Source organism: Emys orbicularis, chromosome 6 (genome assembly GCF_028017835.1).
Source record: "Emys orbicularis isolate rEmyOrb1 chromosome 6, rEmyOrb1.hap1, whole genome shotgun sequence".
Classification (NCBI taxonomy): domain Eukaryota; kingdom Metazoa; phylum Chordata; order Testudines; family Emydidae; genus Emys; species Emys orbicularis.
In genome coordinates, this window is record NC_088688.1 from 90,414,479 (window position 1) to 90,430,831 (window position 16,353).

The 16,353-nt window shown below is 39.6% G+C and overlaps 1 protein-coding gene across 1 annotated transcript in view; it reads left to right on the plus strand.

The window, feature by feature from the left end:
• AGTPBP1 (ATP/GTP binding carboxypeptidase 1) overlaps positions 1-16,353 on the plus strand; it is a 105,865-nt gene that overhangs the window by 33,265 nt on the left and 56,247 nt on the right. The window contains exons 8-14 of the mRNA XM_065406008.1: positions 2,743-2,836; positions 3,186-3,223; positions 4,689-4,897; positions 5,925-6,102; positions 7,126-7,223; positions 8,778-8,894; positions 12,410-13,122. Of these exons, the coding sequence (XP_065262080.1) occupies positions 2,743-2,836; positions 3,186-3,223; positions 4,689-4,897; positions 5,925-6,102; positions 7,126-7,223; positions 8,778-8,894; positions 12,410-13,122 (1,447 nt within the window). The remainder of the gene's footprint in view (positions 1-2,742; positions 2,837-3,185; positions 3,224-4,688; positions 4,898-5,924; positions 6,103-7,125; positions 7,224-8,777; positions 8,895-12,409; positions 13,123-16,353) is intronic.

Sequence of the window (16,353 nt, forward strand, 5' to 3'; positions counted from 1 at the left end):
TGGAACACACTCTTCAGCCAGTTTCTGAGTCAGGTCAGGAGACCACCCCTCTTCCCCCTCAGACAGATCCAGCGCACGCTTCCTCTACGAAAGGGAAGACTTTGGAAGCTTCAGGGAAGGCTTCTAAAAAGAGGACCCTCACCTTAAGGAGCCAACTCTGAAGAAGTCCCAGATTCTCAGCGAGATCTAGAGTCTCCGAAGCGTTGACCTCTCAACTCTGTACTGTTGAGGTGAAGGACTCCTCTTCCAGCACTGGTGGGGCTGCAAAGTCCCAGAGCACGAAAGAGAGACACAGTTCTGATAGGGCCTCAGTACCTTTTGCCAGCGCGGCGGGCAAGCATAGACACTGGGGACTGGTTCAGTTCAGTCCAGCGGTTGGTACCCAGGCATGCAACACCCTCTGCACTGAGCAAGCAACAGCATCAGACGCCATCAGTGTCTACTTCAGTATGTCCACCATTCGTGGTACTGTTGGCTTTGCCGACTTTCGCCTAGGTCACTGCATCAGTGCCAGTCCCTTACTCGGTACTGTGACAGGTTGGGTCACAGTAACTCCATCAAGACTGTTACTAGATGTGCTGGGACACCACTGAGAACAAACCTCCTGCCAGAGAAGGCTTCCCTCCACTCCCATCTTGCTGAGCTAGACACACCAGTTAGCTACAGCACAGACCAAGAGGTTGGGCCACGCACCCTTCAGTTCACCGAAACTAAGATTCACTTAGCCCAGGGGCTTCTCAGTTAACAGGGACTTTCCCAGCACCCAGTATTCCATCTTTGTGGGAACCTAAACCCCAGATGAATCAATTTTACTCTGTATAAAGCTTATACAGGGTAAACTCATAAATTGCCTGCCCTCTAGAACACTGATAGAGAGATATGCGCAGCTGTTTGCTCCCCAGATATTAATTACTTACTCTGGGTTAATTTATAAGCAAAAGTGATTGTATTAAGTATAAAAAGTAGGATTTAAGTGGTTTCAAGTAATAACAGGCAGAACACAGTAGTTTCAAATCAAAGCAGTTTGCCTGAAAGGGGATTGTGTAGGAGTCCGCCTGATGAGCCAAAGGTGATTCTGGATGTAAGTAAAACTCAGGAGTTGGTAGTGGCTCAGCAGAGCAACGCTTCTGTGGAGCAAGGTAAAGATGAACTGGTGCTTACAAAGATTCCTGAAGAAAAAATTTTTCAGGGTAGTCTTTGCAAGCAGTTTGCTGCAACTGAAGGGTGTGGAAGTGATTTGATCAAGGAAGTTTCAGTTCCTAACAACCAGAAATTTTCTGTTGTGAATGGATCCACTGACTATCCTTTTGAAAGATCCAGTGTGGATCGCTTTGAGAAGGTGGAATGAAAATTGTTAAGAAAGTTAAACAGTCCTATAACCAAGTGGTTGTGCTTGACCAGTTTGTTGGGAAAACAATGTTGTTGGGACAGAAATGTCTCCATGTAGATTCTGTATATTGAAAAAATTCACCAGGGCAAATTCTGTTCACTATATTTTTCCAAAAAGTTGCATAACAGATGCCAATAGCACAGAGGGGAATCACCTACATCACTGCTGGTGCTGCTTGTTTTTGAACATTTCAGACTTCCTAAGTAGCCATCCTGTGTACATCCAGAGCCAGGCCCTTCCCCCCCACACACTTTTTTTTTTTTAATATATCCCCTTACAGCTAGATTATGGTCTCTCGTTGCAAGCTCTTATAGGAGGACATAGACATGTTTGTACAATGCCTAGCACAGTGGGATCCCAATCCTGATTGGAGTCTCTAGATGGTACTGCAATAGAAATAATACTGCAGGCACTCACTTCAGACAATGACTAGTGTACCTTTTCATCCTGATGCTGAAGGACACCCTCTAGTCATCGGAGCTTGATACATTTTCTTATGTTAATTTTAGAAACTATCCTCTTCTTGACAAAATATACATTGTAAGGGAGAAAAACCTCCTTGCTGTACATCTTAATAAAGGAGGGGGAAACAAAGCGTACACTGTAAATAATGATTTCCATTAGTTCTTATTGACCTGAAATAGAAACCAGCAGAGACTTCAGTGTGCATGTGCAACAGCAGGTTTCTGCCAACACTAACGTATATTCCCTTCTGTGATATTCACAGTCCTGCACCTTCCTGCAACGATTGTGCTGCCTCTTTAAAGTGAATGGCACATTAGCAAGTGCCTGCTTTTCTGAAATAATAGGCTGTGCAGTGCTTGATACCAGACTTCCTACTGAGCCCATTCAGACACACAACCAGCTATCCATCTTTGTGATACACTTCAATAGTACAGCTACAGTAGACCCTTGCTAATTAGCACTCACTGGGAAACTCATTGCAGATTCCTGAATTCTGAGAATCAGTAAATGAACAAACCATAAAGTGAAACATTTTGTGATGCAGTATTTTCACTTTTTTCAACAAGTATAGTTAACTTCAAAGCATATTAGTAAAGGCTCAGTAATATAGTTTGTAAAAACAATAATATGAAACTTCACTAGAGCACTCATATTAAATGGTTGCTGAGGAGTAATGTGGAATGGTGGATTCGTGAAATAAGAATTAGTAAGATGCTGTTTTGTCATTTTTGTTTCATGGTTTAAGCACAATAGTGCATATTATCTAAATTCAACTTGTAAATTCCCTCTGCTTGATTTTGATTTCAGCAAATCAATATTTTCAAGATTATTCTAATCTTCATACTACATTATTTCACAAAATCTGTTTTAATTTTTACTCCTTTCAGCTGTAAATGCAGTATCCTTGGGGAAAAATGGAGTTGTGGAACTGATGTTCAAGATCATTGGCCCTTTTAGTAAAAAGAATACTGGCCTTATGAAGTGAGTAAAAGTTTTTAACATACTATATTCAAAAATTTAAGATGCTTTTCAAACTTATTTTTTGATGAAAATATTTTTTAAAATAAAATCTTTCCTAGTATTTGTCAGTTAAATGACAAGGGGAGAACACCTCTTTCCACCCACAACAAACCCAAGATTCTATTAAGGCCTGTCCAGAGCCATGTAGCAAAATCTTAAAATTTGTGTTTATGGTAGTTATTGCCTTTTACCTTTGCACCCCTTCCTCATACATCAGTCACCTGTAAAAAAAAAAAAAATTTTGTATGGCTTTACCATGTTGTAGATTAAATTTACTAATTTGTTGTTTCTCTTCTTTTTATGTTGACAGGGTTGCTTTAGACACACTTGCTGCATTGCTAAAATCAAGTAAGTGACTACTAGAAACCATTTTTACTAAAATATAAAAACTAGATTAAAATAATATTAAGAGTCTGGCTGAAACCAAGAGAAGCCAGAAAATGTAGAATTTAAGTTGAAATTCATCATTAATATGATGTTCGTTATTGCCACATGTATAATACATAGTAACTCTTTATCCAGTTATGCAGCACAGAGACTACCTCACTTAGGCAGAGACTGACTTGGATCCTGAGAAGTGGAAGAAGCCTTTTTACAGATACTCAACCATGCCCCTCAACAGTAGAGTCTATGACCCTCTTCTCCCAGCCCTGATTGCCATGTGTCAGTGAGGGTGCTGGGGGATGGCACCAATGTAGTCTCCGTCATAGTCAGGCTGTCACTAAATAGGTCTTGGGGTCTAGAGTATGTGTCCTTTTGCTGATAGCTCTAACGTGCAGCTGTAGGTAAGTGACAGGGCCCATCCTTCTCCAATGGCAGCTGAGCCCGAGAGGAGAGTGATGACGACAAAGTCTACCCGCACTGACTCTTCAAGTATGTTATGGGCAGTGGTGCAAGTGGAATCCATTTCTTACTAGTACGGGGGTGGAAGGTATGTGATGTCCTCAAGTGACCCTCCACGTGACTCCTCCCCAGCCCGGGGCCCCCACGCTCTCCCTGTCCCCCTCCCCATGATCCCCTCTCCCCCTTACCCTTCGGAACCGCAATGGTGAAAGGAGCAGAACGTAGGGCCACTGGGTGGCTCCACGCCCGCAGCTCCTCCGGCGCGGCTGTACTGCCCCCAGCCCTGTCCTCTGGTGGGGCTGCTGTACAGATGGAGGAGACCCTGTGTGGAAGGTCTGGGGACGGTACAGCTGCGCTGGAGGAGCTGCGGGCATGGGGCTGCTCAGCAGTCCCACGTTCTGCTGCTCCTCTTTCCGGTATGCCGTACCAGCTATAAGTATCTTGCTGGTACGGTGTTCCTGACCGTGCCGCCCTACTTGCACTGCTGGTTAAGGGTCATGATCCTCTTCCCTCACAAGAACTGTATGCAAGTTATGGTAGTCGTAGAACTTCAGTAGATTGGGTAGGCATTAAGGGGTGATCAGGGCTTATGGAGAACACCTTCAGGGGGTTGACTGGAAGCTCGTTTGCATAAGGTCTCTGCCCCATTTTGTACTGCGCTTGCTATCCTCACGTTTGATCAGATTAGTACACAACCTGCCTCTGTGACTCTCAGGACTGTGTAGTAGTAAGTAGTTTTTAGGATTCATCCCTAAGAGAATGCCAATGGAAGGAAATATTATCTCAGAATAATGTTGGTCTGCTGCTGTGTAAATGCAAAGTCAAAGCTGAGATTTATGGAGAATTAAGAAGCTGTGTATTTTCAGAACAGGAGACCTTAAATGATGATATTTGTAGGAAAGATAGGAAGTATGGTAAGAGCTAGGTTATTATATGCTTTAGCAATCTTTAATTTCTTTTCTTTCTTAAGAAACGAATGCCAGGAGAGCGGTAGACAGAGGATATGTCCATGTGCTTTTAACAAGTTATGTAGATTGGCACCGTCATGATAATCGACACAGACACATGCTGATCCGTAAAGGAATTTTACAGTGTATTAAAAGTGTTACAAATATCAAGTTGGGAAGGAAAGCGTTTATTGATGCCAATGGGATGAAAATTCTTTACAACACTTCCCAAGTGAGTTTAATTTCTTTTTTTGCTAAGATTGCACATGAAGATTTTTTCTGTGTGCTATTATGGGTATGCTTTTATAAATGATCTCATGACTCACAGTAGTTGTCTTGTAGAAAATAAATGCTAACTTCTAAGATCAAAAGTACAAAACAGTTAAATTGCTTTTCACCATTGAATTGTTACAGTGTAAATTGTAAACTACTGTTCCGTGGTAAAAGTCTATTTGGCTTTTTTTACATCCGTGTATAACCATATATAAAACACTTGTAAATGTTTAGCTAATCCAAACCTTCATTGGTTAAATGTTTTGACACCCTGCCCCACAAAAGAAATGTTTCTCATGCAACAGAACCTCTAGTACATTGCTCCACTATTATTGGGAAGGGCATTAACAAATTTCCTGTGCTGAATTACAGCTGTCAAGGCTGGTACACCACCAGTTATGTGAATTGATAGGGGGTTTTATTGCTTTCCATTTCTAGTTCAATGCTGAAGGTCTCTCTCTGTGTCTTCTGCTTTACATCCTAAGATGCAAAGCAGAAATCATATACTAAGGTAGTGCATCATTGTCAAGGTCCTGTTCTATGTGGTGGTAGGGCTCTGCCCTGCTACAAGAACTAAGTTTAACTTCTGTGCTTGGTCTCATTCTTTGGCTTGGCTAAAGCTGGAGAGATGCAATGTGATGGAAGTGTTTTATACAACTTGGCAGTAATTTAGGCTACAATTGAGAGACTTTGAGCTCCAAAGAGAATACTCTTCCAAATGATAAAGCAGAGTTGGAGGAGGATCTACAGGTTTCAGACAAATGGAGTAGGCAAAGATTCTTTTATATATTCCATTTATTCAAGCAGTCTTAAAAACTTAGTATAACTATTTTTATATTAAATTCATGTTGTACTGGAGTTTTTCAGTGGCAATATAATCTAAAATATTCTAGTCTCTTGTATGCTCTACATGCAATGCTGTATGTTTCTAAAAACAGTTGTGTAGTTTGCATTCCATTGTTTTCATTCTTTCTTTTTTGTAACAGGATTGCCTTGCTGTGAGAACTCTTGATCCTCTAGTCAACACTTCAAGTCTTATAATGAGAAAATGTTTTCCTAAAAACCGTCTTCCACTACCAACTATTAAAAGTGTTTTTCATTTCCAACTACCAGTTATCCCTATTAGTGGTCCTGTGGCTCAGCTGTACAGTTTGCCTCCTGAAGGTATGGCCAGTTTGTAATACGTTGGCTTTTGTATATATATTTAACACTTCTCTGCTAGATGGATCAGACTTGCACATGTGTTTGGGCTCACCGGGGAGAGTGAATTAATATAGATTCTCCTTCAGCTCAGTGATAGGTCTGTGGTTTTGGAGCGGAGTGTGAAATTCTGTCTCCTGTACTATATAGGTGCAGGTTAGCTGACAACAATTTCGTCTGCACGTGTGTGGCTATGGGCTGAATTTACTTTCTTCCAACTGTCCAAATAGGCACTAATATTGCATTCATTAAGGAACCCATCAACAGAATGAGTGCCTAAATGATCTTTTACAAAAAATCTGCAAAATTCCTGCACAAAATCCATTTGAATTTTTAGAGTATTTTCTGTGATCCATAATAGGCCAAATTCACCAATAGTGTAACTGAATACGTATGCACTGAAGCCACTGGAGTATGCCCACTCGTATCAGCAGTGAATTTAGCCCAGTGTCCCTGAATTGTATCATGCAAACAGTTTAATGTGCTTACCTTAACTTTTTTTCCATTGAAATAAATTAAAAACACTAAGTCCTTTCCTTCATATTACTGGAGCCAGATCCAGTCCAAAATCTAGCAGTGCAAAGTGTCCAGAAAGGCAACTTAAATTCCCCAGCCCTGTTTGGAAGAGGTGGTCGCATGCTGAGCAGAGAAGGCACAGTCCGGAGGAGTTGGTCCAAAGTGTCTTCAGTGCATATGTTGAACATTTTCTATGTGAATATATATTTTTTTAAAGTGGAAAAACAGTTTAAATGTTCTTATTGGACAGAAATGTAATAGATGGTTCTGCAGTATTGCCAGCTGAGCCTTCTGTTTCTGATACAGCTGGTAATATTTAGCGTTCACATGTTTCACAGAAGTTTAATTTGTGTGGTATTGACAGATTTCAGTTGGTGAGTGAAAAAGTTTTACACATTACATTTTTTTCTGGAATGTACATGTTGTAGAAAACCTACATCTGCCTTACTTATAGAGCATTTTATATTACAGTGGATGACGTAGTAGATGAAAGTGATGACAATGATGACATCGAAACAGAAAGTGAGATTGAAAATGAAAATGAAGATGACAAGGACCACCTCTTTAAGGTTAGTACTAGACCCAATCAAAGGGACCAGATTTATACCATTAATATATTTTTTCATTACTTCAAAAGTTCACTTTTGCCGTACCCATAACTATATGTTCACGTATTAAGGCAATATCAGTAGTGAGTCCAGCTGGGATTTCCAAAGGGGCGTAATGGAGATGGGCATCGAGATAGTTGCTGAAAGTCCATTGAAAATGAATGGAAGTTGGGTGTCTTCTTCCCTTATGTCCTCTTGGGGGGAAAAAAAAATCTTCTATAGTTAAGATTCACGATTCCTACCTAGGGTAGGTCTAAAATATCTGTTTCACACATCAGTAATTTAATATATCTAGATGTTGGCACACTGACTCTTCAGAGGGCAATTGAATTTACATGCAGTTTATAGCAGAAACATTTAAAATGTTCCCTCTGAAGTATTGCTCTGCCATCTGCACTTTTTGCATTCCTTCCTAAACAACCACAATCCCCACAAACTGTACATATGCATGCACATACTTTCAGATAGTAACTTTGGCCCTGGGCCACATTTGACCTTTTTCAAATTAAATATGCATGTTTTTTGTCGGAGTGAAGTTTCCCGCCTTCCACTATCAAGCCCCACTTTTCCCACCTCCACCTCCATGTGACCCTCCTTTAGGATTTCCCCCATACCTCTTATGCAATCCTGCTGCACTGTCATCTCATCCAGAGCCCTTTCTCTTGCAGCCCCTCTGCCTAACATCCATAAAATGGATACTGATAAACAGATTATCAGTGTTTAAAAGCCAAATGTTGTAGGAAGGTGAAGTTGTGGTAAGGTGCAGGGGTGTTATGGAATGGAAAGAGGGAACAGTAGGAGTGAAGCATGAGGGAAGTCTGGGCTACATTAGGTTGCAATGGGGCAATACAGCGGGACATGCAGGAGAAATGCAATTCTTCAGGGCCAGTACAAGAAGTGGGATGGTGGAGAGGGAAGAGCATGTTGAGGTATCAGGGCTCTGCATGAGTCGTTATACAGGGTACAGTATGCATCAATACTGATAGTGTCTGTGTGAATAACTACCAGAGTTGAAACATGCTTATTAAAGCTGGGAAATGTGTACATCAAAACCTTACTTAACTTTGAGATAAGTGGTGGTGGGTTTTTTTTGTTTTTTTTTAGAGTAGGCCATAAGCCAAACTAATGCAAGTTGTTAAAGCAAGGGAGTAAGCAGTTAAATGACTTTATATCCCATCTGCACTCAGCTCATTAGTTCCCCCATCACAATCTCTATCCCAATCCGCAGCCCGCATAATTTTGTACTCATCTTGGATGATTTCATCTGAGAAATATATTACACAGGGATGTTTTACGAGATCTGTGCATAATACAGTTGCATACAGGCAGGAAAATTTGTGATGTGGTGATATGTCCAAGGTTTTCTGCAGACAAATCAGATTGCTAGTGTCTGGCTTATGTAAAGTATTAGTGCTTAATATATAACTGTTTTTAGATTGAAGATCTTTTTTGTAATTTAGCTGAGAAGTTCATTTATAATACTTGTGTAGTTAACTTTTTCTGTTGCTCTTGCAGAACGACGATATAGAGACTGATATTAATAAACTGAAACCAAGGCAAGAATTGGGACGACCCGTAGAAGAACTAAAAATGTATGAACAATTTTTCCCAGAACTTTCAGATAACTTCAAGGTAAAGCATGTTAGATTTAATGAGTTGTTGTTCTGCATATCTTGAATGCTCTGTTTTTAACTGTTCATAACTCTGTTAACTTCCAAGCTCTCCTTTTCAAACTTGATCATAGTCATCAATGGGGTACGTCTTGCTTGCATGCCAAACAGCTAAGTTCAGTTGTTTAAAGTTATTGTGTGGGAATAATGTTTTTAGCAAGCATAACTACCCCATGTCTGCATTTGTAATTTAAAAAAAGGCTCATGGTGTCTTGGTCACACTTGGATTGGAGATAGGGGAGAAAAGTGTGTGTGGGGGCGGGATGGAGTCCACATATAGAATGCTATGAGCATGTGAAACCAGGGTATACTTGGTAATGAATCTGTATTTTACCGTAGATTATATTTTAATTCTTTTAAATAACAATGAATGCTGGCTTTTAGTGCTAGGATGATGATTGCTGTGCTAAAAGGGCAATGGTCACAAGACCCCCCTATTGACTTTAGGCTCCAAGTAATCAATTGATTTAGCAGGTAGTATTAGTGGGTGTTCATGACATTAAATGAAAGTGACTTTAGCATGTTTGTAAACTGTAGATCTCTTCTGAAGCATAATTGTAAAAATGGTGGTATGGGATTCCATGTTTGTCTCAATAACTTCCAGAACAAACTTACTTGGTTTACAAATAAAAATGTAATTTTCTTACTTCTTGCCCTTTGAAATCAACTTGACTTGGAGCACAGGTTGAATTTTGCCCCTCTCTTGTTCTACACCACATATAATAATAATAATTAATAATAATAAAAATCTGTAGGCCAAACTGGATGCCATATTTAACTCTATAGTTTCAAAGTTGTCTTTTGTGTCACCTTTCACATTGCCTCTGTAAACCCATCACCTCCAGTGGTTTTGCACAGATGTAACTAATTTGAAATATTAGTAAACAATCCGTTTGATACACATGAAAGAATAGGATACAGGTCACTCTCTCCTTGCTATGGTAGCTGTGCTAATAAGAGAAAACAGTAAAAACTGTTTTTGGCACAATTGTAAAGAGGGCTCTGAAATAACAGAAGATCTGTTACGTAAGAGAGTGTCCCCTTTTTTTTTTTTTTTGTATGATCACTTTTCAGAATAGAACAGTACTTCAAGCATCTCATTTGTGTGTAATTTTGTGATGCGCAACAACTTTTATTATTGTAGTATCAGCTATTTGTATAATCAGCAACACATTTTTATTTGTAAACTAATCAAAGTTGATATGGAGTAATTGAAGCAATGGTTTGTCAACTCTAGAATACCATTTTAAGTAATTTTTAACTGTGTACCTGCATCTTAATTAGGTTACTGAGCTAGTCACTAATGATAATCACTTTTTCAGCTTACCTAGTGACAGTAGCAATATAAGAATTTTGTTTTAAGATTATAAATCAGTGTCTATCTTGCTGTAACTAATCAGAAAAAATATTTACTGTGTTATAAAAAATAAAATAGTAACTTTGATATTTCTAAACTGGTATAAAGTTGTTCTGTTGAAAATATAAAATCAACACTGAAAGTTTACAGATGACACACAAATTGGGGGTGTGGTAAATATTGAAGAGGACAGGTCACAGATACAGAGCAATCTGGATTGTTTGGCAAGCTGCATGGAAGCAAACAATATGTGTTTTAATATGGCCAAATGTAAGGAACAAAGAATATAGGCCTTACTTACAGGATGGGAAACTGTAAGCTGGGAATCACTCACTCTGAAAAAGACTTGGGGAGTCAGAGTGGATAATCAGCTGAACATGAGCTCCCTGTTCGGTGCTGTGGCCCAAAGGGCTAGTGTGATCCTTAGATGCATGAACAGTAGAAGTAGAGAGGTTCTATTACCTTTTAATATAGCACTGGTGCATCCACTGCTAGAATACTATGTCCAGTTCAGGTGCTCACCATTCAAGAAGGATGTTGATAAATTGGAGAGGGCTCAGAGAAGAGCTACGAGAATGATGAAGGAATTGGAAAATGTGATAGATTCAAGAAGCTCAATCTATTCAGTTTAACAAAGAGAAGTTAAGGGATGACTTGATCGGCCTCAGGGATAGCTCAGTGGGGGGAGGGATCGCTCAGCGGTTTGAGCATTGGCCTGCTAAACCCAGGGTTGTGAGCTCAATCCTTGAGGGGGCCATTTAGGGAACTGGGGTTGGACTAGATGATCTCCTGAGGTCCCTTCCAACCGTGATATTCTATGATTCTATGAATACCTACATAGGGGACAAATACTTGATAATGGGATCTTCAGTCTAGCAGACAAAGGTATAACAAGTTCCCATGGTTGGAAGTTGAAGCTAAACAATTTCAGACTGGAAATAGGGTGTACATGTTTACCAGGAACTGTTCCAATTAATCATTTGGAACAAGTATCCAAGAGTTGTGGTGGATTCTCTGTCACTGGCAACTTCTTCTAAATCAAGATTGGATTTTTTTTCTACAAGAATATGCTCCAGTTCCCCAAAACAAGTCCTTTTAGAAGTTCTATGCCCTGTGTTATATAGGAGGTCAGACTTGATGATCACAGTGTTCCCTTCAGGCCTTGGAAGCTATGAATAGCACAGCACTTTCCCACTGTTTGCATGCACATATCTGATGACATGAAAGACTTATGTTTGAAACAGTAAATACCTTACTGCAGAAAGATGACTTCTCATAGCTACTTTTTGTCTGACTTCTTATGGCAAAAGTACTACTTGGGGTTTTGAGGAAGGTGTACAAACAGTTTCCCTAGGGACTTTGACTGACTGTTGGCTTGGCAGACAGGAGACCTGTGTTCTTCCTGGCTCTGCTGTTGGCTTGCTCTGTGACCTTGGGCAAATTACTTGATCTCTTTGCCTCATTGTCCCCAGCTTTAAAATAGAGATAATGATGATTATGCACCTTTTGTAAAGCATTTGGTGATCTAAAGATGAAAAGCATCATATAAGAGCTAACTATTATTATCCTTTAGACTTCATACAGCAGGACACTGCTAAATCTGCATGAGGGAAGGGACTAGGAAACAATCAAAACTTGAGGGAAAAGCATTTTATTTCTTGTTTAAATATCTGAATGTTGGAAAAACTGGAAAGCAAATGGGTAAAAATTGATCAAGTGGAAAGTTTTTGTTTTAATGAGAGGACAAAGATGTTGTTGATGAACCTTTCTAGTCCTTATGTCAGCAATATTATATATGCTATATGATTAAATGCTGCACAACTTTTTAATTTCATGGCACAATTTAAAAAAAATTACTTGAAAGTTTTATGTCACTGAAGAATTGCCTCATTTAGGTGGTGGCATTTTTCATTTGGAAAGGGTTAACTTTTACAAAGTTTCTGTAGCTTAACAGGCAAACTTTTTAGGATTATGTTTATCCTGAATACCTTATTCCAAAATATACTTGTTTTATTACCACTAAAAATCATGGAAAAGAAAAGTGTCCTTTTATAAGCAAATACAAACAAACTTTTAAAATGTGAAAAATTGTTTCCTAATCATGTTCTTTCTTTGTAAAGGACTATGACTTAGTCTCCAAGGAACCAAAGCCTTTTGCATCTGATGCAAATCTAGGTGGACCTATTGTTGTTCCTACAGCAGGAGAGGAGCAGTCTGTAGAAGCAAATCACTCAGTCAAGGGAATTACTGTGAAAGAGAGCAATCACTTGCAAGCAGAGGAGTGTAATAAAAGGCCAGCCTTTTTGGATCTGCCAAAGAAAGATCGCAACAAAGACAATAGCTTACAGCAGCAAAGCGATCAAAAGAAACTGCTTTCGTCATGTCAGTGCCTAAGCTATGAAATAGTGAAAGGCTTGGACAGGATCACTTTGCAGAATACTTCAAAAAATGAACAGTATTACAAAACAGGGTGCGTAATGAAGAAAGAAAGCAAAACTAGCCTTACCTCACTCACTTGTAATAAACCTTGCCAGCATGTTTCATCTTGCGGAAGTGTTCTGTTTGAGGGACGATCTGTCCAGCTGGGAAAGCTGTGCTTCACGGGTGTTGATCCTGAGGAAGAGGATGATTCCAGCTCGCATTCATCAGGGGAGCAAGTGATGCTTGAGGTGCCTGATATATTGCCACTCCATGACCCTGATCTTTATATTGAGATTGTGAAAAACACAAAGTCTGTCCCTGAATATTCAGAAGTGGCTTACCCAGATTACTTTGGTCACATTCCACCTCCATTTAAGGAGCCTATCTTAGAAAGACCTTATGGTGTGCAGAGGTGAGTTGACATATTTCTTTGAAAGAGCAATTGTTGCAAGAATAGTACAAATGAGAAATTCATGTTTAATGTATAAAATTATCATCTTTGTTTATAGTCTTGTCTCTAAAACATTTAAAAAAAAATTATTCTGAAGGCAAGTGACAAGCTGGTACAAACTAGTAAATAAAGTAATGAAGTTCTATTGTGAAAGAAGTTTTTGGTGTAACTTTCTGTAATTAAAGCTATCTGAATGTTAAGCTACCAAAAAAGGTTTTCTGAAATGAGAAATACTGCCTTTAAAACTTAATGTGAAAATAAGCTGAAGGTGCAAGCAGTAAACGTTAAATTTCTAAAATTAAGCAGTGAATTATAAAATATTAACATTCGTGGATTTCAGCCTGGGATTAGGGAATGTGTTATCAACCAGAAGAATTTAGAGCTTGCCAAAAAAATGCAGTGAACTTGCATAGTGTCAATTCTTTTGACACTTCTTCTTTCTTCCTTCTGCAAGAAAGAAAAGTTTAGCTCCCAATTACATAAATCAGTGTACATGTGAATGGTCAGTTTCACCATCCCCTTTTACACTCCTTCACTGATCTTTCAGTACCTCAGGCATCTTATACTCTCCTCAGAATACTACTGGGTAATCTTATGCTTAGAGAAATCTTTACATTAAAGATAAAATTGGCATCTCTGTTCCAGTACTTATTTTATTTTGGTGCCTTAACCAATTAGCACATAACTTTCCCTTTTAAAAGGTGAATTTATGCCTAGGGCTGATTTGTGTAAACCTGAGTTTAGTCTGAGAATTTTCTTTATTTTACTTTAAGGTACTGGAATTGGAGTGAGGGGTATATTTTTACAGTCTGAAAGTTCTTAAAGTACATTCATGCTTGTCCTGTGGAACCAACTGGAATTTCATGTGAACCCTTCTGAACTTCATTCAGAAACCATACTGCCTTCATTTTATAAGGCACAGCATCCTAAAAGTTCAGTGGGTGCAGATAACTCAGTTGATCACATTACCACAATGGGATGGATTTATTGTAGGAAAACATTAAAAGTGAACTTGGTTTCTCCAGGAATTCAAGCTTTACAAAAACAAATTGAAAATGAGTATGGTTAAAGGCTAGGGCAAAATTTACAAAACTGCCATAGTGACTTAGGAGCTTAAGTCTACTGATTTTCTGTGGGGAATTAAGTACTTTTGAAAATTTTACTCCTAGTATAAAGTAAACCTCCAGGGGAAACTACCTGTTTCCAGGGTTTTGTAGTAAAGACATTACTGTAGGATAGGAGATGGGACTGCTGGGGGAGAGGAAGTGGCTTTGTGAGGCAGTTGGAAGTTTGGGGAAGAAACTCATGTCACTGTCTGTGTTCAGAACCCAAAACTGGAATTCCAAGAGCAGAGTAGGCTAAAACTCTATTCTCTCTACTCAATACAAAGGGATTACACTGGGATTGTGTGCTTTGGTGAGTCTCTCTCCCTCCCCCTTCTCTCTTTTTCTCTCTCTCTCACACACTCACACCAGACTAAGGGCTTGTCTACACTGCAACGTTGTCGACAAAACTTGTGTCTTTCATGGGTACTTAAAAAAGCCGCCCCGCGAAAGACAAAAGTTTTGCCGGCGCAAGTGGCAGTGTGAACGTGGCTTTGTTGGCAGAAGTGCTCTCCTGCCAACAAAGCTAATGCCACTCGCGGGGCTAAAAGTATTTTGTCGGCAAAAGTGCTGACAAAATACCGACAGAGCGTTCACACACGCTGACTTTTAGTGGGGTTGGGTATATAAATAGCTCTCTTCCCAAAGTTCTAAATTCTTTTGCTTGATAACTTCTAAATAATCTCGTGCCTGAGACCAAAATCCAAGAGTGTGAATCTATTATAATTGCTGCTGTTAAAAAACAAGAATTGCAGATAAGTAATCTTTTTTGCTTTTCCAGTTTTCCCTTTGTTTTTAAACATAAATGTCTTCAGCTAGCTTTTTTCCAGCCCCATAACTATTAGCTGGTTAAAAATGTCCAGTATCTTATTACCTTTATTTTTTTCTGCAGTTTTTCCCTTTTGTATGTTTTTCCGAATTAATTTCCATTTCCATTATCATTTTAATTTATGTCTCTTGTCACTGAGGTATCTGAGTACCTCACATCATTAATGGATTTTATTCTGACAACACCCTGCTGAGGTAGGGAAATTGTTCCCCATCTGTAAAATAGGGATAATGAGGCATAGGGTAGATAAAGTGACTTGCCCAGGTCATCTAGGAAGTCTGTGGTTGAGTCAGGAATTGAAGCCAGGTCCCAGTGGCCTATCTTCTAGACCATCTTTCCTGCTACACTGGTAACTTGGTACTTGTTGGGCTTGTGATTTCTTTTAAGATTGGTTACTCTTGTGGCTAGACTGTCCTGGCTTAACAAGAAATGGCCTTTCCTCTCCCCAGCAACATTTACTTCAAGTGCAGATAATTGCCAGCCTGAGCCCACTTTCAGACTGCACTACAGTACCCTACAGGGTTGATTGGCTTCCTTCTATTTTATTGCAGCTGCTGTGCATGTTTTCCCACACAGCTCTACCAATGTACACGCTAGCTTTTCCAGTCCAGGGCCTCCTTTGAACAGATACTGCCAATTATGCAGTGGTTTTGTAATATGGATAAAATGTCCACCAGGCATTTGTCTGAGACCACCAAACTCATTCTCATTTGCGACCCATTTAGTAGATGAACCTAGATCTCCAGAGGTGAAAGACTAATGCACTAACCCATTCACTCCACTGCCTAGCCCAGGGGTTCTCTCAACAAATTTTTTGGTGGCCTCAGAGTGCAGCCACCAACTCACTGATGGCCGTACTGACACCTTTTCCTAAAATACTTAATTAACTTTAGGAAAAACAACTAAATATGCACAGATACACACAAATCATTGTAATGTATGTTTGTAGGATTTTTTTTGGCAGAGTCAGTAATAAAAATAATGCTGCCTCCCCCTTTGGGAGTGATATTTGTAAATATCACAGCACACTTAGTGGGTACCTGGGATGCTATGAAAAGAGATACTTGATATTAACAAACATACAAGTATCGTTTTTCAGAGATCGCTAGTAAGTCTGCTGTGAAAAGTGATACTTGCATGTTAGTTAATATCACTTTTTTCCCTGAAGGGGTGGGGAGCAAAAGGGGAGGCAGCAAGGGCCAGAGGCGAAGGTGGGATGAATGCGGGGATGGGGGAGGCGGTGGGGGCCTGGGGCAATGG